We start from the raw sequence: 21,178 nt of genomic DNA, 5'->3' as shown, positions 1-21,178 counted from the left end.
GGGTGAGGAGCAGAAAAGCCTTTGGCTCTGTGTAGGAGCTGCTGAGCAATAACTGAAACATGCCCAAGTTATCAACACTGTTTCCAGATCCTGTGAAGAAAATTAACTCTATTCCAACCAAAACCAGCACATGTGGAGAGGAGCTGTTCCTCACTCTGCTTTGGATACAATGCTGATGTGGTTCCCTGGAATTAATGATTCTATGTGTGGTTTTCACAAACTGGCTTTTAATTCCAGGTAAATTTCAGTGACATTTAAGCAAAGATTTATTAGAAAATAAAGATAAAACGCCCACTGCTTTGTTAGAAGTGAAGCAGAGAGACAACAGCTGGTTTTCCTGCAATCCCTGCTCTTTAAGAGCTTTCCACCTTCTGCATCCATCTTTATTTGTACTTCGGCATGAATTGTGGTCCCTTTGCTCCTGGCAAGAACTAGGAAATGTGTTGGTAAAGATTATCAGTTCTCTTTTAGGTGAAAAACAGCAGTAGAGAAAGGCAGGAGACATGCCATAGAGAACTGTGTTTTACTTTAAATCTCAACCAAATTAATATTATGGGACATAACGCACCTCCTAAAAATAAATAAATAAATAAATAAATAAAAGGACTACTGACATTAAAATGAGACTTCCCACTATCATCAACTTCAAGATGAAATTAATGCTTTAAAGCTAATAGAACTACACCTCTTTTATAAAGTTCTCCTTAACAATTGCAGCTGCTTCAATTCTGTTAAATCCAAATCTCATTTTATTCATGCATGCATAGAATGAGGCCAAATACTTGGGGACAAGAGTTCCCAGGGAATAAGTGATCCAATGTGCCATCTGTACATACATCATGTCTAATCAGACAGAGTGAGATAGGAAAACTAAAAAACATAGTGTTTGTAGTAAGATCTTGGTGTTTGGGTATCTTTTTTATTTCATGGATTTTCGGTGAAATTTACTGAATTATATAAGCCAGTGAAAAGAAGTATGTACTTAAATTACTTGGATAATTTCCCTCTCTGCTATTCTCTGAAGCCATCTGCTTCTCTGCACTGATATAGTACACTCAAAGTCTATGGAACACAAGTGGGCAATAAGACACAAAAATATTTCCAAAATTATCAAAACAGTAATTGGAAATTATTTTTTTAAGTGATTAAAAGAGGAAATTCAAAGTATTGAGAAATGCTAGTAAAAGAAATTCACTTTTAGAGATCCTCAACCATGACTCCTCCACTTCCTTCCATCTTAGAGTTTGTGTCACTGACACTAAAAAATACCTGGAAAATCTATGGTCATGCAAGATTGACTCTTCAAGTAAATTGAGGATTGTAGGAATCTTTTTGCACCTTACCAGCCTTTATTCCTGTATATATATATGAGTTTAAATGCAACCCAAGGATGTATTATTGAATAGATAAAATTATCAAGGGAAGAGAGGGAAGGAGTGGAAGACTCCTCTAATAGAGAAGTATATGATGAACATGAGAGAATAACTTTCTGGTTAAGATTCCACAGCAAAAATTCAGAATCCTTTGCATATTATGTGTATTTTAGAGTTCAATAAAAAAATTTACTTTAAAAAAAAAATCTCTTTTTAAGTAATATTAAATTGGAGCTCCTCAGGAGAATAGCAATGAGCAGCTGTTAGACCTCTCTCCTGGGTAAGCCCGCTCTTCTGCCTCCTGACACATGCTTCAGCAGATAGGTAGGCAGAAATAGGGAAGCTTTGTGCTATTTCTTATCTTTTCAAGCCTGTCATAAGTTAGTATTGTTGATACACACTAGAGAAAAACAAAAAATTTGGAAAACATTTGTTTGAGAAAGCCCAGGTTTAGCATTGACCAGCGAGCTAGAGGTCACACTATGATAAACAACCTGAATATTGTTCCTTGTCCAAAAATATATGTTTCTTAAAAATGTATGTTTCTCAAAAATGTATGTTTCTCAAATGTTCATAAATTCATGACTCACCATTTGCTTCAAGAGTAGTTACACTAAGAGCTGCATCACATAAATACTCTGTGTTTGGATGAAACAATATTTTTTGACAGTATTCCTGTTGTGAAAACCTCTTAAGCATCTTCAGTCAAAATCAAGTCTTTGGTCCTGAAACAGAACCATTTTAGTCAGTGGGTTTTCATCAGTGCAGCTCAGAATAGAATTTGTCCATTAGCATGTTTAAAACATTTGCTCTCTACCAGTGCTACCTTAATTCACTTTTCTGAATAAACTTCAATTTCAGCACTCAAAATCAATTTAATATTGTGGGCAAATGAAATTATTTCAACCATAATGTGAAAAAGTTGAAAGAGCTAAGTAATTGCAGATGAAATATAACTAAATAAGGATGTTATTTATTTTTGAAACTTCCAAATGTGTGCAACGTGTTTGTAATAGAGCATATGGCCCCTCTTGGCCTTGGGGATTTAAAGCTAGTTCTGCTTTGGCTGGAAATCAGCTAAAGAACACCAGTTCTAGCGGAAGAATGACATGGGACCCATCCCACAGGAGCAGAGGAAGAAGAAACGCTTGCTTTAACCATCTTTATGAGCACATAAAAGATTAAGTAGAATTTTTGGGCCTACCTAGTGAAATGGATTTTTTTTCTGATACCAGAATTAGCTGGAGACTCTGTCCAGGGGTTGATTTGGAAGGAAGATTAAAGCTTTATTTGATTATCTGGATGGTCCTATTTACTCTTCTCAAAACAGAATCAGTCTGGGAGACACCTGAGTGGTTAGAGCTGATATTTGCATGGTAGTAGGTGAGATCACGCTACTGTGTTCAATTGGAAAGACAGAAAATGTTACTGTCTAGAATGAATGTAAGAACTAATAGAGATGTTATAAAAGAGCATGACAAGCAGCCATAGGGACAGGCAGTGATTAGATCTTGACTCTTTTAAAAACCGCTTAAAATCAAACAACTGAAATTGCTTTGCAGGGAGATATGAGTTCTCATGCTCAGTTTCCTGATGCTTCATATAAATCAGACTTCACCTGAGACTTCAGACAGAAGTTGCTTTACTTGATCTGGGTTTTGCAACAGGTAAAGAAGGTAGCAAAAATTCCCAAGCAAGTTATGTCTGTGCGTACCACAAAACAGAACTGAAGATTGATTATGATGTGAAGCAACTCCTGGAAGCAATCGGGTAATTGATCGAATGGTCTGTGTTTGCCATCTAGTGGTACAAAGCCATTTTTGTTCTGATGCATTAGAGCAGACATGACAGCTGAAATCTTGCTCAGAAGCAGACCTCTCCCACACAGAAATACGCCTGCTCCCAGACAGATGGCTGTGACAACTGTATAACTGTCTTTTCAAGAACCAGGAGCAGAAATTTTTCAGCCCTTGATCCATCAGATTCAGGACTAGATTATCTGTCACTCCCTTTTACTATTCTGGTTATCGTTCCAGTCTTTCAATTTTACAGGTACAAATTCTAAGAATATTCAGGCACCCAACTTTTCACTGCTTTCTGTGAGAATTCAATCAACTAAATATCACAGAGATTTGAAATTATTTTCTAACGTCTTTTAAACCATGCTTATAAACCCCTCACCCAAAGGCCCTCCAGATTTCTAGAGGCTTCAGCTTTCCTTTGCAGCATCCTGTTTGAAGATATGTGGTTATCTTCTGACCAGGAGACTGATCTACAAAGAAATTAGCAACTCATTAAAAAATTGTACAGAGAATATACACCATTCTGGCACTGGAACACATATACCTGAACATAAGCTTTAAGACTAGTTTTATCTCTTTCAAGAATATTTGAATAAAGAATTAAGTAAAAAGATTAACTTTATTTGCCAGTTATGCCATATAGTAAATACAATTAATAGAAATATATTTTATCAGAAAAAGTTATATACAGCATGATACCTAATCATACATGTTACTTACCAGGATTTCTTGCTATGTAGTTAAGGAAATAATAATAATAATGTATTGATTTTTATCACTATTCAGGAAGTCTAAATTAATTCCCACATCCCAATTACATAATAAATGTTTTCAGATTTTGCTATTAAAAAAAACTTAGGAATTGAGAATTGGAGTTTTTCTAGTATCTCTGTGATTCAGGAGCATCATTCAGTTCAGCTCTTCCTGGGATTTTCCCTCCTAAATCATACAGAACTTTTTGTAAATCTCTTTTACAAGTCACAGTGAATGAAAACAAAGTTATACAAATCATACAGAGGACAAATCCCAGATGACTAAAACAAAGATTAATGAGATCGAATTAACTTTATTATGTAGTGTTAATCATATTAACACTAATATGATTCTGAAAAGTGTACCTATACAATAACACCACATATATAACAAAAAATGTGGAAGAAAAATAAAAACAATTACATGCTATTAGCTATGGTCCCTTCTTTTAAAAAAAATATTGAATCTTCTATTTATTGAGCAGCTGCTACATTCTTTCATTCATTCATCCACTCCTTCAACTGTTATTTATTTAATTAATTATTCAATCAATTGTTCACTGAGGGACCGTGTATGATCTATGTTTTACAATTGACCTCAAAGAGCGAGGCAGCTGAATGCATCCGATAGAAAATGGAAAAAGGCATCGCAAGGTTCACAACAATTATCCAGGGTTCAAAGCCAAAAACTATTTCTTCCAGTCCATTGTCATATTCCGGGCGGCACCCGAATGCCGGGGGTATCCACAGCTGCAGGGAAAGAACGCAAGGCCAATATTAATCACCAGCAATACAAGTCAATAGCCCTTAATGACTGTGACTCCACCGTACCGCAAATTGGTTTCAGAAATCCCCAAGAAAACACTCCCTGTTGCTACCAGAGCACACTGGTGGAAGAGGGTTCCAGCTTCCACTGCTGCTGAAGTTTTTAGACTGCGACTGAAATGAGCCTAGGCTCCCATATTCCACATTTAAATAACCTTTGTCCCCCCAAAGGCATATTCACTTCTTCCAGAAAAAGTAAAATTTACTTCCTACAAGCTATAGGTCCATGTAATTTTAATATACTTATCAGACTTGAAAGGCTGGGAAGCTTTTGGATATTAACTTATGAATTATGTTCAAAATGTCTTACCGAAAGATTGCAAAGGAATAAAAATGCAGCAATGTTCTTCAGAATTCTCCTCTTGTTGTTTGTAACTGAGTTTCTTCTGTAAAATGAGAAATCTGAGGTCGAATGCATGACCGAAGTACTGTCCTGACTCGTCTCTTCTTTGGCAACACCAGCACCATCGTTGTCTCTCCCAGAGATACTGCCCTTAAACAGACAGGGCACCTCCCCAGTGTCACGAGTGGCTCTACCATTGTAAATCTCTTTGTACAAGGGGGTAAGGGACAAAGTGCTCCCCCGAGATATAGTCACTATTCGGAGAGTTTTAATGTCATCATTAACCTTTTCCTGCTCACGGTGTATGGATTCAATGATAAAGAGATTCTGAATATATTTCTCAATGATAACCAGAACAGAGTAGGGTAGGTTATACCAGGTGTATTTTGGATGAGCTTGGGCACAGATAATGGCGAGGATGGAGCCCCAGGAGAGCAGCCAGGACCCTGCAGCTGTGCCCACCAGCAGTTCTGCATCAAGTTTTCGAGCGGGATTCTTTGAATTATCCAGCGATCTATCTTCCAGTCTGTAGATGAGAAGGGCGACAATTCCAGCTGTACACATGAGAGCCAGCACAAAGATAGCATGCAAGTAGAACATAGTGAGTGCTAACTCGCTTTTGATTTTTGAACCTCCAATCTGAATCAAATACACAACAACTATGGCTATTGTGCTAGTTAGCACGATTAGTCCGAAAATCATTCCGACAGTTATGCCGTGGAATTTGAATCGAGTTTTGTTTTGCTGGTGGTGCTCAACTTTGCGGCCAATGTTCTTCCACAGGACATAGAGCATTGTGGATGCCAGGATGTGGTACTCTATATTAAAGGGATATAGGTAATATATTCCTTGAGAAAATATAGAGCAGAGAGTTGTTGTTGTGCAGTTGCATTGAGGTGCATGATCATCTAGAACTAAAGGAGAAAGAGAGATTAGTTATGTGCATTATAAAGATTTCTTGTTTAAAGTGAATAAATAAAACATAAATTTAATAATAAAACACAAAAGATAAGATTTCAGTCAAACAACACCCAGCTACCCACCTAAGAAAAGATTTCACCATTAACCTAGCAAAGCTTTTGCTGCTTCACTAGAATATGATCTCCAACTTCACTGCTCACTCACTGAGCAATAATCACATGGTGAACAAATATTGCATCAAAGTGTACAAAACTTCATCAGGTTCTTGTTAGAATTACTTTTTTTATAACATGAAAATCCAGATGCCAAGGGCTTTGAGTCCTCAGCCCTTCAACAGAGAAGATTTTATAGAAGTTCAGGGATTGTTGATCAGATCAAGAACAAGCTTAACAGGAGAGGGCTCAGTTTTACTCTCATTTTTATCAGTTATTTACACTAGTGTAGTGTCCAATAGCAAAACCACTTTATTAAAAAGTCATTTATGTTTAAGAAAGAGGTAAAATAAACCACAGATACTTGGACTCAATGTCCCAGAATAGTTTTAAAGTAAAAACCAAACCAAACAAAACAAAATAAAAACAAACAAACAAACCCACACAAAACCCACCACCAAAAATCAATCTTCTCCTTTTGAGAGGAACTTATGAAATCATTACATCTCTGCTGTGAGTTACCTGCAACGTAAACCGGTAAGGCATCTCAAGGAACAACTGCTCATATTTGTAAAATAAATATATTTAATGTGCATATATAACCTAAGCAAATAATGTCAGAAATCAGAAAGTTCCACGGTGGTGGAAAAAAAAGACACCTATTTCCAGTCTATTTATTTATAAATATATAACCACACATGCTTAAGAGCACATTTTTAGGTGTGGATTTTAGATCTGTGCCTGACAATTTTTCTTTTGTTTTCTGCAATTTCAAGACAGAAGAGAAGAGGAGAAAGTTGGTATTGTTTTGTCTCAAATACACACTGTTAAGAGGTGGAAAAAATTGCTTTTGCAGTGGATTGTATATTAATGCCAATCTTATCTTGTGGATCACTATTTCACTCCCCATTTTTCAGATGCTATTTCTGACTCTTCACGTTGTATAAAAATTCTGGCAGCAAAATAATGGGGAAAAATATAAGGAAACTACTTTTATTTAAAAAGTAAAGATATCAAGAAAAGCCATCAACTTCTGATTTGCCTGTTGTCTACCAATGTTCCATGATTACAAAATCTCTGGACTATCAATTCAGCTACCTGACTATTAATGGAAAATTGATAGTTTCCATGGATACATATAAAGGGTGATAATTGCCAACAGATGTAAATGGTGGTCATAATTTTAGACACAATTATAGTGAAATAATATTTTATAGATTTTAAAGTTGTTTTCACTCATATGTGAACTTTGGTAGGAATTATTAAAAATGCCTAAAATTTTTCAATTTATAAAAATTATAAATAGGTCAAAAAGAAATTAGATCAGGATTTGGCCTTACAGAGGCAAAATCAGGATTTTTTGTATACAAGCACCATTGAATTCCTTGGGTAGAAAAACATACATTCTCGCTTTTAAAAACTGTCTGTCTTTTCCTTTGTGAACACAATCAAAATTTATCATCTGCACTGATAAATTTTCATGGGAAGAAAATTGCTTATAGCTACTGAGAACTTTTATTTCCTCTTAAAGTTAAGCACTCCTAATTTCCCCATGCTTCACTGGAGTTTGAAAGCAGAAAGTATCCCCAGAGGTTATAATAGAATCACAGAATGGCCCGGGTTGCAAGGGACCTTCAAGGTCATCTACTTTCAACTTCTTGCCATGGGCAGAGACACCTCCCACTAGACCAGGTTGCTCAGGGTTCCATCCAACCTGGCCTTGAACACTTCCAGGGATGGAGCATCCATAACTTCTCTAAGCAATGTGTGCCAGTGCCTTACCAGACTCATAGTGAAGATTTTTTTCTTAATATCTTCCTTATACTAAATATTTGCTGACTACAACTTGCACCATCTTACCAATAGAGAAAATGGATTCATTATAAAAAAAGAACACCCCGAGCAAAATCCTTGTCTTGTAAAGCAGCACTTATGGATAACTCCTGTTCCTCTGAGCTACCCCACTGAACCCCATAGGACCACAGACCACATGCAACCACTCTTCTGGGAAGGTTATCCATGCTTGTTTTTCTCTGAATCACTTGGTAAATGGTAAAGTCTCATTTTAAAGCCGCTGTGTTCAATATACTTCTATGATTTACTGATAAAGGGGTTCTTCAATGATGTTGTTCCTGAAAAGAAATGTTTTCAAAAATCTGTATGTTTGGAATTTAGAAGAAAACAACAGCCTTTATCACATATATGCTAATGATCATGTAACATTTTAGTTATGATCTGAACTTACTACATACTGACTACCATTTGCTCCAGAATGACTATGCTGACATAACCATAAATGACCCAGTTCCAACCTACAGTGACACAGTATTTTGTATGAGTGTGCTAGAGCAGGAATTCCAAAATGTACCAACCCTTTCACTTACCTATAGTTATGTTCCCAAAACCAAGTGTGATTAGTCTTTCCTTATGTTCATTCAGTTGATGTTTTGACTCCGTTAAGACTCCATTTGTCCACAGGAGCAAATTTGTGAACACAGAATGGATAACGCCAAACCTACAAAATAAAGTAATTATTGAAGGAATCTGCACAAACTGTATCTCCATATATTTTAGATGAAATGAATTAACTTTCTGTAGACAAGCTACATGGCACTATTTATTTGTTGGTGCAGGGAAAAAAAAACAATCATCACCAATCTCTAAAGATGTTCTGCAGTGGAGCACTCTGAATATTAGACCTGCAAAATTTTACAGAAACACATTGGCTTAATGTATTAAACTACTAATAGGATGCTACTATTATTTGTTATGCTCTCTCATTGGGCTGAACAAGCTTCATGTTAATGACAGTGATTGAACAGTCTGAACAGGATTAATTGTTTTGCAAACTATATTTCACAGCCTTCCACTGTGCTCCTTCATATTCACTGTATCTGGTCTGTCTTTGCAGAGACCGCTGCCTTCTCTAACTTCTAGTTCATGCCTTTTTGTCTCCTGGAGAGAGCTGAAGCTTACAGAAGTGCTTTATTCCATTCAAAGTACTGGTACAATGTGGATAGGTTTCCATGCATTTTTCAGACTCATGGTCTCTGACAGGAGACCATTTCAGACTTGCTGAAACAAAATGGTGTTGGGGAAAGAAGTGCATTTATGGTTCTGAACTTCCTAATAAAATCCAGACAATAATGGTTTTCCATCGTCAAGCACTCCCTTTCTTTGTAGAAGATCATAGTATCTCTTTCTCAGGCACAATCCTTTCACCTGCCATTCTGCCAGGCATCCTCCTGTACCTGAAGCTCTTCATGTTCCTTCACCAAGAAACAGTTCTTTCTTACTGCACTGTTCTCAGTGCTGAACTTGTAGTTAGGGATTTTTAAAATCTACTTATAAACAGAGCTGATATCACCAGCTGACACTGCAAAGCCTTCTGTGATAACTTCTCCTCATAGCAGCCTTCCAGTACCTAAAAGGGACTTATGTGAAAGATGAGGACAGACTTTTTAGCAGGGACAAGGGGTTTTAAACTAAACCAGGGTAGGTTCAGGTGCAACCCTGGAACAGGTTGCCCAGAGAGGTGGTAGATGCCCCATACCTGGAAACATTCAAGGCCAGGTTGCAAAGAGCTCTGAGAAACCTGATCTAGTTGAAGATGTCCCTTCTTCCTGCAGGGTGGTTGGACTAGATGACCTCTAAAGGTTCCTTCCAACCCAGCCTGTTCTGTGTGTCTAAGATCTAGTTATAAAAAGGTGCTTTCCATAAAAATCAATATAAAATACCTCAGATACATTGCACTGACTGCAGGTTGCTGATGCAGATTCCCTTTCAGTAGCTAAATAAATAAAACATAATATAGTACATAGTCCTAAAACACAGACATGATCCTTCCTTCAAAAAAAGTAAATGACACTGTGGTATCATACATTGCCATTTCCCTCTCTCATGAGAAAAATACATCTATTCTGTGACTATTGTATATTAAAAAATATAAGTACAGTTTAAATAAGGGTAAATGGAGTTACTTTCCATTTAACTATTCTATTTCTTTCGGTGTAACACAATCAAGAAGAGAATCAACCTCTGTATATTTTCACTGTCTCTAATACAGTAAAAATGTAGGTGTTAAAGCCCTGTACAGACCTACACCTATTAACATGCCAGATGAAGATTAGGTACACTTTACCTTTCAAGTGTTTTGAAAGACTGGATAACATCCTTCGCATGACACCACAGAAAGTAAACCTAAATGAAAGGAATACAGAGAAATATTATTACACTAATGAGCATGCGTGACACTGAGAAAGGAAAGTGCATCTATAGACAGAAACATTGGTAATTAAAATCTCTGATGATTTAAACTGATGCAGCTCCATCTCCATGCATGTGAAAGAGCTCATGATTTCCTGTGACGTTCTCCCAGAACCTGAAGTTTCTTGTATACAAAATCAGTGGCTTAACAGTAGAAAGTCTCAGTATCACTCACAAAACCATATTTTGCTTCTGTATCTGAAGAGACTTTTATTTCAATGACAAAGGAAATAAAGCTACCAGCTGCGGATTGCAGTATGATTACTGTAGGGCATGGTCATGCTAAGTTTGAATAATCTATTAAATATATTAAATTCAATAGAGGGACAGAGATAGGTGAAAGGATGCCAGACTTGACTAATAAAACAGCAGACTCTCAGGAAGCAAGAGAAAAGCTTGTGCTATCAGCCTGAGAGACAACTGCATTAAGAACACAGCAGTTGCACTCAATGATAGTGCAGAAAACTCAACTGGAGAATAAAAGAGAGAGATAACAACAATGAGTTAGCAAGTCAAGGTAAAAGAGGAATAAAATTAAGACTGTTTGTGGAAACATAATGGAGACCTCAGAAAGAGATTGCTGCTGATACAAAACTGTTTCCAAGTGCTGAAAGGTTCAAGGAGAACTATACCAATATTCCTCAGGGATGTTAGGGTGAAGCTGGGAGTCCTGTTTACTCTCAGTAGTTCCTAGAATACTGAACTCAACAGTAGGTGAACTATCAGGAGAGAAAGAGTCCAAAGATTTCTCTTAGAAACCTGCCTAGTGTAGTGTTTTAGTAATGATCTGAAAAGTAAAAAGAATTTTAAGTTCTTCTTCAGCAATTGGAGTAACTGGAAGTCCATTTTACCACAGTTGCCATAAATGTAGGGTGCCTTCATAGCTGCTGTTGTCTGAAGCATTTAATGTCTAATTTTGGAAAAAGCTAGGCAAATGCAGTTCTCTATGGCTCACCTATGCTACCCAGCAATAACATTAGTTCCTCTAATTGAAGCATTTATAAATAAGAGGTGTGGCCACTGTAAAACCCCAGATGTACAGAGTACAAAATTTCATGCAGGTTTCAACTAAAATGAAATTGAAATTATCTTAGTCTCTAATGCCACACTCAAGTTCCCATTCTGGGATTGATGCAGTAAAATCTGACAGTAGATCTGAAAGCATTTTTCAAAACTTAAAAAAAATGTAAGTTTTGAAGATCTATTAAGACACAAGAAAGCAGGAGGGAATAGGAAAAGTCAGTAAAGAAATAGCATAAAATCCAATTTCTGCTCACAGAATACTCATTTCCTCAAAGGGATTCCTGCCTGTGAAAGAGGATAATGCACAGCCTGTCTTGGAAGGGCAGGTACATATTAGTTCATACATAGGTGCAGTAAGTATATATTAATTTAATGGCATATATCAGGATGCCTCATTTAGAGTAAAACACAACAGAATCTGACACATATTCTGCAGAAAACAAATCCTTTGGCATTTATATGTTTTAGGGATCTGCTGTAATTTCATCCTGTTTCAAAGACATGAGATATGTCTTAGGTAAGAGTTATCTGGTAAATTAGTTTTTAACTTTTTCTTTGATTGCTCGGGCTAACAACACTGGGCGATGCAACATTTAAATTAGCACTCTTGTTCCCTTTGTTCATCACACGCTGTTCTTCCACACTCCAGTTCATGGTGACTGGAAACCTTGTCAGCTCAGGGTCACTGGATGCAAGGAAGAATGCTGCATGCAGATCAGCAGGGCAAAAGGGCTTAATTTCATTGGTTTGTTTTTCAGAGGTAAAGCAAAGAGGTTGCAAGACCTGGAGAGTGCATATTACAAGAATGTGAAATTAAGATTATTTCAACCAAATCAGGATTTCACCCCCCAGAGAAAAAAACATTGTAGAGGTCAGAGCTACTACTTGTATGGCTATGCTTTTTTTTTTTTTTTTTGTTACAGAAAACAGGAAAGTGTAGGTTGTTCAAAAGCTCATTTACATGCAACCACAACTGCTAAAAAAATCTTTCTTTTCTTTCTGAATGACTAAGTCATCTTGGAAAGTGCATACAAGTACCTGGCTATAACTAAGAATCTCATTTGAGTGGCTTTTTCTTTCCTTCTTTCCTAGAAACCTGCTGACAGGGGCTCAGAGGAATTAATATGAGAAACAATCAGCTATGGAGTGTCACCACACACTATGGAGCCAAAGCCTTACAATAAGCAAGCAGCTGGAATATTTTACAGGAGTCACTGACTGCTTGCTACTGTGCAGCCACTGATAACCATAACAAAATGCTTCCAGAAGGAATATCTGTGTTCATTTGTTATAGGAAAGTTGTGCAAGTGTTTTTGAACCTGCTAGGAAGGGTTTTGTCCCTTTGACTTGCTCCACTCTTGAACACAATGGGACATCAGGAGAGACAGACTGAATTGAACTTGTATGACAAGTCCTATAAACAGAATCAAGGGAATTGTCTTTAGCTGAGCTACTCATTTCAACCTGAAAATTGTGAAAATTACATATGTAACTCTAATTTAAAATACAATATAACTTCAACTGTAGGAGAGCATTTTTTGATTATTCCTTTTTCAAATCCATATGAATTTTATGGCTGAGCAATTCCAGGTTTGCAAAGCAAAGCTTGAATTTCCACATACTTAATACATGCACAAGCATTTAGTTCTCCAAAGTATTCTGTGATACACTTAGAAACTAAATTAGTGTAAAATCCACTGATAACAAAATAAAACATATTTTTGGGAAGGAATGAAATTGTAATATAAAACTGCAACCAGTGACTTTTACCTGTAAGATGGTGTGCACAGCATGTGTAACAGGAAAAATGCCTTCAGTTGGTGATAAACAGTTTGAAAAATCAATATAATATCCAATTTTAAAAGAGTCCAGAATTAAAGTAATCACTGCAAACAAAGTAATCCCACCTACAAATGAAAAAGATACAAGAAAATGTCAATGTATAATTACGGTGTCTAGAGACAATTTGTACAATACACTACAAGCTGTTTAGGGAAATAAAAGTCAATCAATATCTGTGTTCTTGTTTAGTAGAATAAAAGTAGATCGATGTTCATGAAGTTAATTGACTCAGTGTAATAAGTGCCTTTAGCTTGTGAAAGCCTCTGCCCAATATATTCTGAAAGCACATCACAGTACACACCCTGCATGGCCAGTGTAGCACTGGCCAGGACCTGGAGACACTCAGCCCCATTCAGGTGACTCCCAGCTCCGAGCAGGGTCAGCCTCTCAAGTGCAGCTGCTATATAGGGCATGAATTAGTGCTCTAGATAGCCACACAGCAAACTGTACAGTTCTGGGGAGCTGAACAATCACCTTACAGTCTCCAAGCCCAAAAGCTTGACAGTGGGAAGTAACGCAATCACTTGGTGTGCCCTCCCCGTGGCTCGGGGGTTACACTTTAACTGAGAGACCACAACTACAATGAGCTGTATGGTTTGTTCTCCTAGGAAGGAACTAAAGATTTAATTTCAGTATCTATATTTCACACACACAAAAATGCCCTAATATATTTCTCTAAATATGTATTTTGTGTCCTAAAGAACTTTAAAATACATTTCCCATTGTTTAATTATTGATACCTTTTTTTATCATGGATTTGTACCTGTATGACTAAGCAACAACTGGCAATAAGATTACTGAACCAAACTAAAGCCTTCATTTACTTGGTTTTGGTTTGTTTTCCGGAGGGGGGCAGGGGGGTTGTGGGTTTTTTCCTTTAGGTTTTTAGTCAAACAAGCTTTCACTGGATTTAATTTGGGCTTATTTTAATGAAGACTAGACAAAAATTTACCATGGACCTTAACTGGACTTTATGATATATATCTCCATCAGTATCTTAATCTTTCTTTGTAATGTAAATAACATCACTAGTGTTGACTTCGATGAATATTTATCTTTTATAAAGGACCACAACCCAATTTCCATATAAGCACAACATGTTCCACTTGACTTCTGATAATAAAAAAGTATTAGTAAATTATTTATTTAATTAATTAATAATATCTTTGTTATTGTTGCGGCGGTCAAAAGTAAAGAAGAAAAACACAAACAGTCCAGTACCAAGCAGAGTACCAGAGTCTTGATTCTTTCCCACAAGTCTTTTTATATCCCATGTTAGCAAGCATCAGAAGGCAGGCAGATAATTGTATTTTTTAATTAGCTATTATTTGTTAGTAATACTGTTGGCAAAGCTCAAGGCCAAAGCTGGAGTTCTCACAGGACCAAACCTAAGCACTCTACAGCTGTCTTCTTTCAGCCAGGGCTGCATACATACCTCTCCTATCTCAAGGATACACTCGTAACTTTCCCAGGTCAAAATCTTCTTCCAAAGAGCTAACAGACCCACTTTCAGCCCTGACATGTCTTTATCCTTAAAATTCCATTGATAAAATGAAGTAGAAATTATAAAAACACAGTGTCATTTTATTTCCTTGATCCTTTAAAATTAAACAAAAATAGACTTCCAAAACCTTTTTAATTGCACAGGTGTGAATTTCAAGAGGATTTTGTGTTTCTGTTTTACAATCTCTCTATAAAAAATAAAATCCAAATTACTGATTGATTGAAATTTCTACCAAGAGATAAAAACTTTTGCTTTAATATTGCAAAATCTAGAACCTCAGCTCTGCACTTCATGCATGTGTACAATCCCATGTGGTTTCCTAATTTATGCTTCTTACATCAGCTAAATTGTATTCTAACACATGTAACAGGAATGAAGATCACATGTGCCATTATCATTATGTATGAAAGTACATGACATCACAATACACAAAATTCTATGCTACTCTTGAGATCAAATGATACATTTGCTCCCTTATCAAAAAAATGTAAATAATTCTAAAATAAATTAGAATGGCTAATTCTTCTGAAATAACTCTACCTGAGGTAACTGAACATGCTCTGAGCAAGGTGTTCAGACTAGATGACTTTCAGAAGTCCCTGCCTACCTAAATTATTCTATGATTGATGTTGTGATTCATGGTTTATTTAAAAAGTATGCAGGAAACAGCCTATTTGTCTGGAACATGACAATTAGAGGGACTTCACGTGTGTTATGATTGTTTCAATAAGAAAAATGCTGTCTTCCAAAGCAAAAGATTATCAGTAACTCTACAGTGAATTGCTGTGCATATGTTGACTTTACAGAGTACTTTAGAAAGACATTTAAGTCCCCAATCATGATAGGAGTAAAGTAATTTCCCAATGAATTTATGATGCACGTTTAAGCCCTAAGGATCTGTTTCAGTGAAGTAGTAATGTCAGACCAATGTTTTGTAAGAAAAAATTCTGCATCCTTGCTTCCATTATTCATGAGAGTAGCTCAGCAGAATAGAACCACAAGGGACCTGTGAACTAGAAAAAATGTGAAGAGGGAAGGCAAGGCAAGGCAAGGCAAGGCAAGGTAAAGCAAGGCAAGGTAAAGCAAGGCAAGGCAAGGCAAAGGCAAGGTAAGGCAAGGCAAGGCAAGGCAAGGCAAGGTAAGGCAAAGGCAAGGCAAGGCAAGGCAAGGCAAGAGGCTCAGGTTTAAATTCACAAAAGTGAAAAGGAAACACATTTTAGATTAATGATCTGTCTCCTGCACCATACATGCATCTTGTTTTTACAAAGATGACCTGTACTGTAGTTCCACTCTGTCTTGCTTCCATTTCACAAGGTCTATATTTCAGCTGTACAGTCTTAATAGCTTTAACTCAGTGTCCAGCAGATCACTGAGAGGGAAACAACAACAACAATAAAACACACAAAATTTCTTTCACATTGAGTATTTTGGTTTATGCCTTCAAATCACTCTTCATGTTTCTTTTATATCCATCAGAGATTTGGTAGGCTTCAGCCTGTTTCCACTGAAATCAATAGTTTTGCCATTGTACTCTAGGGATTAGAAGATTTTATATGACTCTTTTAATGTTAAATTATTTCATTTATTCAAATGGTATCTAGATATTTCTTGCAATCACTCAGGTGGCCACACTACAAGTGTATACAAAGTGTCCAACGTGCTTATTTATTTATGGACTTCGAAAGAGAATGATTGTACTAGTTTGCTTAGTCAAAAATCAAAGCACAACAGTCGTGACCATACATGTGGTATGATAATGGTTTCTGTGTTAATTTTTCCTGATGGAAACTTCAGTATTATGTACTAATGCTAAATGAGTATCAGTAATTGCAAGGAAGATAATTTCACTGTTTTGCTATTTCCATTTGAAAGTTTAAGAAATGTGAAATGATTGCTATTGAGCACTGTTTCTTTAATTTTTTAAAAATACTCATTAAAACCTGTCTATCTTAAGGGACCAGTATTAGGATTTTCAATATTGCTAAATGCTGGCTTGTTTCTTTCTATCAACCATCAAGAAGAACAAAAGCCATAATGATACAGTTGCAAAAATACCACTCTTAATTTCAAATACTGTTCAAATAACTGGCAATTCAATGCAAGCAGTAAAAAGATATAAGCTGAAGTCTGCCAAGAGCTTTGCAAGTTGACCAATTGTCAATGCTGTAAACAGAAGCTGTGTTGCTGGAGAATGTAATAAAACAAAGCCATTTGTGAAGCAAATTAATTTTAATTTTGAGTTCCCTGGCTCACTTGGCTGAACTTCCAAAAAAATGGTCAGAGAGCTTTTCCTAATAGGAAAGTGTACTTAGGGGAATAACATTTGTAATAAGTCAAGGAAAGGGCTTCTTAAGACTCCCTGTGATTATTTGGGTCAGGATAACTGTGTCATATTAAAGATAAAGCTCTCCTGGAAACTTTTCCCACATTCAGACTGTGGGAGTGATTCTTGGTGCCCATGAAGCAGGAAGACAACCATGCTCTGGGGTTCACACAACTGATACCTTGGTGCAAAAAGGCTCAAGGAAACCTTCCTGCGAGCAATTCTTGTAATCTGACCAACTGTCCTTCTAGGATTGTTAAATATGTACAAAGACTCAGTTATAGGAGGTTTTTGTTAAATTGTTCTTTTTCAACAGTTGCAATTCATAGCAAAATGCTCTAAGTAGGCAGCTACCACCACTTTTACTAAAATGATATTCACAATTTGAAAGGATTCATGAAAATATACTCATTTTATGCTGTTTAATACAAGGACATTTGCTCTCACAAGGACAGCAAGGAGATATTCTTCAAAAGCAGCTGATAAAGTTAGTAAAAAATTGCAGAAAGCTTTCCATGGAAAGACTTGATGAAAATGTCTCTGTCCCCTCCACCCCCCCTTTTCTTTTTGGACTTTTAGTCTTTCAGTTAAAAGATTTCTATGACAAAAACATTGATAAAGAGGAGGGCAAGGGGGATCTTGGCAAAAGAATTGTCACCTGAGTTTTTCCTTAGCTCAAATAAGTTTTCTTTTCCCAACAGAGGATAAAGGAATTGTACAGACTTATTGTAAATACAAGAAACTCCTAAGAATAGGAAAGTGTAGGTCATTCCCTAAGGGCAAATTTGATGAATTGCAGCCTAGACATCCAAGAGAAGTCATGGAAGCCGCACCACTTGAGAAGCCAGTACAAAGAGCCATCCTGTGCTGGTAAAAGAAATGGGTAAGGTAACCTAGTAGTTCAATCCAGGATCTTATTTCTAAGTTTCTGTGACTCCTTATAACCTGTAGGACAAATAAAATGCTGTGAATGCAGTGCCAAAAGAAAAAGGGCAGGGGATCCTGCTGTACTTACCCATGTTAAGCAGTAGTTATTCCATACTTAGGAGGGGAAAGCTACCCTCTGAGTAACAAAAGCATAGCTTGGTCCAAGTTAGGATCAAGTTAAGACTTGCATTAATGAATTTCAGAATGTCGTAAGCCATATAAGCTAATAAATGAAAAATGCCTGAGAGATGAATATGGCCTTGAAAAACAGTAAATAAACAAGAGGAACAATTCCACAGCTGGTATGTGAACTCCATACATTTCAAGAAAGAGTCTACAGACCATGGCTGTATGTTGGACATTGGAAAAAAAAAAAAAGATTTTCTGTGAGCAATTCATACAGAATTTTTAGCAGTTGCAAAGAAAATAAAAGACACACAAGCACCGACATTGAGAACAAACTACATTTCCACAGCACAACCTCACTTTTCAAAATAATCAGGTGTTAGATGTTCTTGGAATTTTAATTTAGGTATTTTATTAGCTGCTGTGATAATTAACTGTTGTCTCATTGCTAGCAGGTAGGAAATATTTTATGGAAAAGCTGTCTTACAGCATTCCACTTAAAATACTTACTTTCCAATCTATCGCTTACAGTGCTGAGACTGGAAAAGAGGAGGAGGTTGGTAAAACTGGGCTTGCCTGTTACTCCACACAGCACTGATGTAGGTTGTTTCTTTTTCCTGGTACCTAGAAACAGCATTCCTGTCACTGCAACTCTGTAATGTGCTCCCCAAATACCTTCTCTCAAGATACCTTTATATCCTCACTCCAGTACACACCTGACTCTGCAGATAAGGGCCATCATATCCCACCACTACCATTGCAAACTTGTATACTTTTCCTACAAGTTAATGCTAGTTTTAGTTTCCTTGCTTAACTGCTTTATATACTGATCTACCTACTGATCTGGTCAGGGATTTTGTCCTTTTCTGTCTAAGTCCAGATGTTTCTAAAGCATCACTGTACACATATAAATGGGAATCTCTGATATACATTGGTATAGAGAGCACTTGAGGACCCTTCTGACTGGTACTACCCTTAAGTAAGTTGCATTATATCATCCGGAAAAGGTGGTAATTCCTCCAAAAGAGCTGCAAGACACCAAAAAATTGCCTCTTCCAGTACCTTTATTTAATTTTTCAGGAGTTGCCAAACCAGCCTGCTAAGGGAAAAAGGCACCAGAGCTTTCAGCACTGTAAACGGTGGGTTGGAAAGTGAGGATGTTTAGCAAACAGCTTTCCCATACAATCTCCGAGTATGTTCAGCTTATGCATATATTTACTTTAGAGTGCACTGCATGTGCGCTCAGTTCATGAATAGCAGGATGCCTCCTGGTAGGGATGGAGAGGGTAACAGAGGTAGCAGACACAGGTGATGGCACAGATGTCTCTTGTGCGGTACCACCCTTTGTGCCGCCGGCCGGTACTTACACTTCAGCCAGCGGGCTCCGGCGTGGGTGTCCTTGTCCCGGATCAGCCTCCTCTGCGTGCAGCTCCTGCAAAGGTACCACAACATCCACAGCAGCTGGATGAGCATCAGCGTGATGAGGTAGGAGAGCAGGTGGCTCTTGCTGATGCCCACGGCGTGCACAGCCCAGGCGAAGGTGAGCAGCAGCCCGGCCAGGAAAAGGTTGATGCCATACTGGCTGCTGAGGATCTCGGCGTTTTTCTGCGGGTAGCTGCCGCCCACCGCGGGGAAACCGGCGGCTTTCTCCATCTCCCACGCCGCTGGCCAGGTGCTCCAAGCAGGCGGCCGCGCTTCCCCCGGGAGCCCCGAGGCTGGCCCGTCCCCCATCCCGGCCGGGGGCGGAGCGGGGCCGTGGCCCTGGCCGTGCCTGCCCGCGGGCGGGACCGCCGGGGGTCCCTTGCCGGGGCCGAGCCCCAGGACCCCGATGGGAAGGGAGGCCGCCGGGGGGGGAAAGGATGCTGAGGTGTTTGCGGGACAGCGTTGCCTGAGACTCAGACAACAGCTGAGGTCGAGACCAGGGTATGGTAGAGGGTTAGTCCGGAGGCAGCCGGTCGTGTCCCTCGTGAAGGGGCAGGTGAGCCCTGCCCGGCTGGCTTTGGTGAAGGATATGGAGCTTCCATCCGTGCGAGCGTTGTACAAAACCCCCTGACCATTAGCAGCTGTGATTGGAAAGCCGAGGAACAGCCAACGTGTGGAAGGAAGATGCCGGGAGAAAGCAAGGACAGGTGGATGGAACCTGCTCTGCAGCGAACAGCTGGTGATGGAGTTCTTTTGCATGGAGGTGGCAACGGGATCACCCACCATGCTTCACACTCTGGGCCCCACAGGTCACCTACTTTTGGGCAACCAGTACTTCCATCGGTAGTACAGAATCACCATTTTCAGGAATTGTCTAGACCTTTCAAAAGCAGCCATTTGCCTTATTTTTTTTGGAAGTCTATTCTGACAACACAGTACTATAGCAATTGCTAGCTGGAGAAGCAACTACTGAGCACAAAGTAGCAAAAACTTCTGCAGAATTTAGTCCACTTCTTATTTATTCATTTTCCCAGTATTTATACACATTTTAAGTATTGACCCTTTTCTGCTTAAACTGCCTAGTTCTAACTAACCCATGGTCACAAGCTATTTAGGTATGCAAACCTGAAGATTCGGAGCACCAGTTGGTTGCCTGTAGGGGTTGAGAGGAATTTAGCCCAGGGTAAACCATTATTTTTTTTAAATTATAGTTTGTTTGCATGCAATATGAATTCTCCTAACTAGGCTTTTGGGTACTGAGACATTGCTTGGAGGCCAAATACCAAGATACACTGGTCCTTGTTCTGGCCAGGCAGGTCTTACATATTTACTCTGTACCTGTTGGTAGCATATTGATTACCCAAAGTATTGGTTTTTACAGAGAGTGACCCACCCACATCTCACATGAAATTAAGCCACTAGTTCAGTTACATCAAAAAAAAAAAAAAAATTGGATATATTGAAAATACAGCATTTATTTTCTCCACTTCCTCGGCCAAAACTTAGAGTGGTTCTAAGCTTTTTCTCTTTTGAAGCCAGAAATTATTAAAGAGGGTTTTTTCTTAAATAACAAAGGA

General features: G+C 38.0%; 1 protein-coding gene across 1 annotated transcript; it reads right to left on the bottom strand.

Annotated features, from left to right (window-relative positions):
- Positions 1-4,149: 4,149 nt before the first annotated feature.
- Positions 4,150-19,832, bottom strand: OTOP1 (otopetrin 1). Its single transcript, XM_027643028.1, has 6 exons — positions 19,547-19,832; positions 13,228-13,364; positions 10,310-10,368; positions 8,553-8,683; positions 5,063-6,009; positions 4,150-4,677 (listed from the first exon to the last, which is right to left on the bottom strand). Exons 1-6 carry the CDS (start codon positions 19,830-19,832, stop codon positions 4,507-4,509), a joined length of 1,731 nt encoding a protein of 576 aa, XP_027498829.1. The 3' UTR covers positions 4,150-4,506.
- Between the last annotated feature and the right edge of the window lie 1,346 nt (positions 19,833-21,178).

The sequence above is a fragment of the Corapipo altera genome, unplaced genomic scaffold (assembly GCF_003945725.1).
Source record: "Corapipo altera isolate COAL_440 unplaced genomic scaffold, ASM394572v1 22, whole genome shotgun sequence".
In the NCBI taxonomy this organism is placed as follows: domain Eukaryota; kingdom Metazoa; phylum Chordata; class Aves; order Passeriformes; family Pipridae; genus Corapipo; species Corapipo altera.
This window is presented reverse-complemented; position numbering and strand designations above follow the sequence as displayed.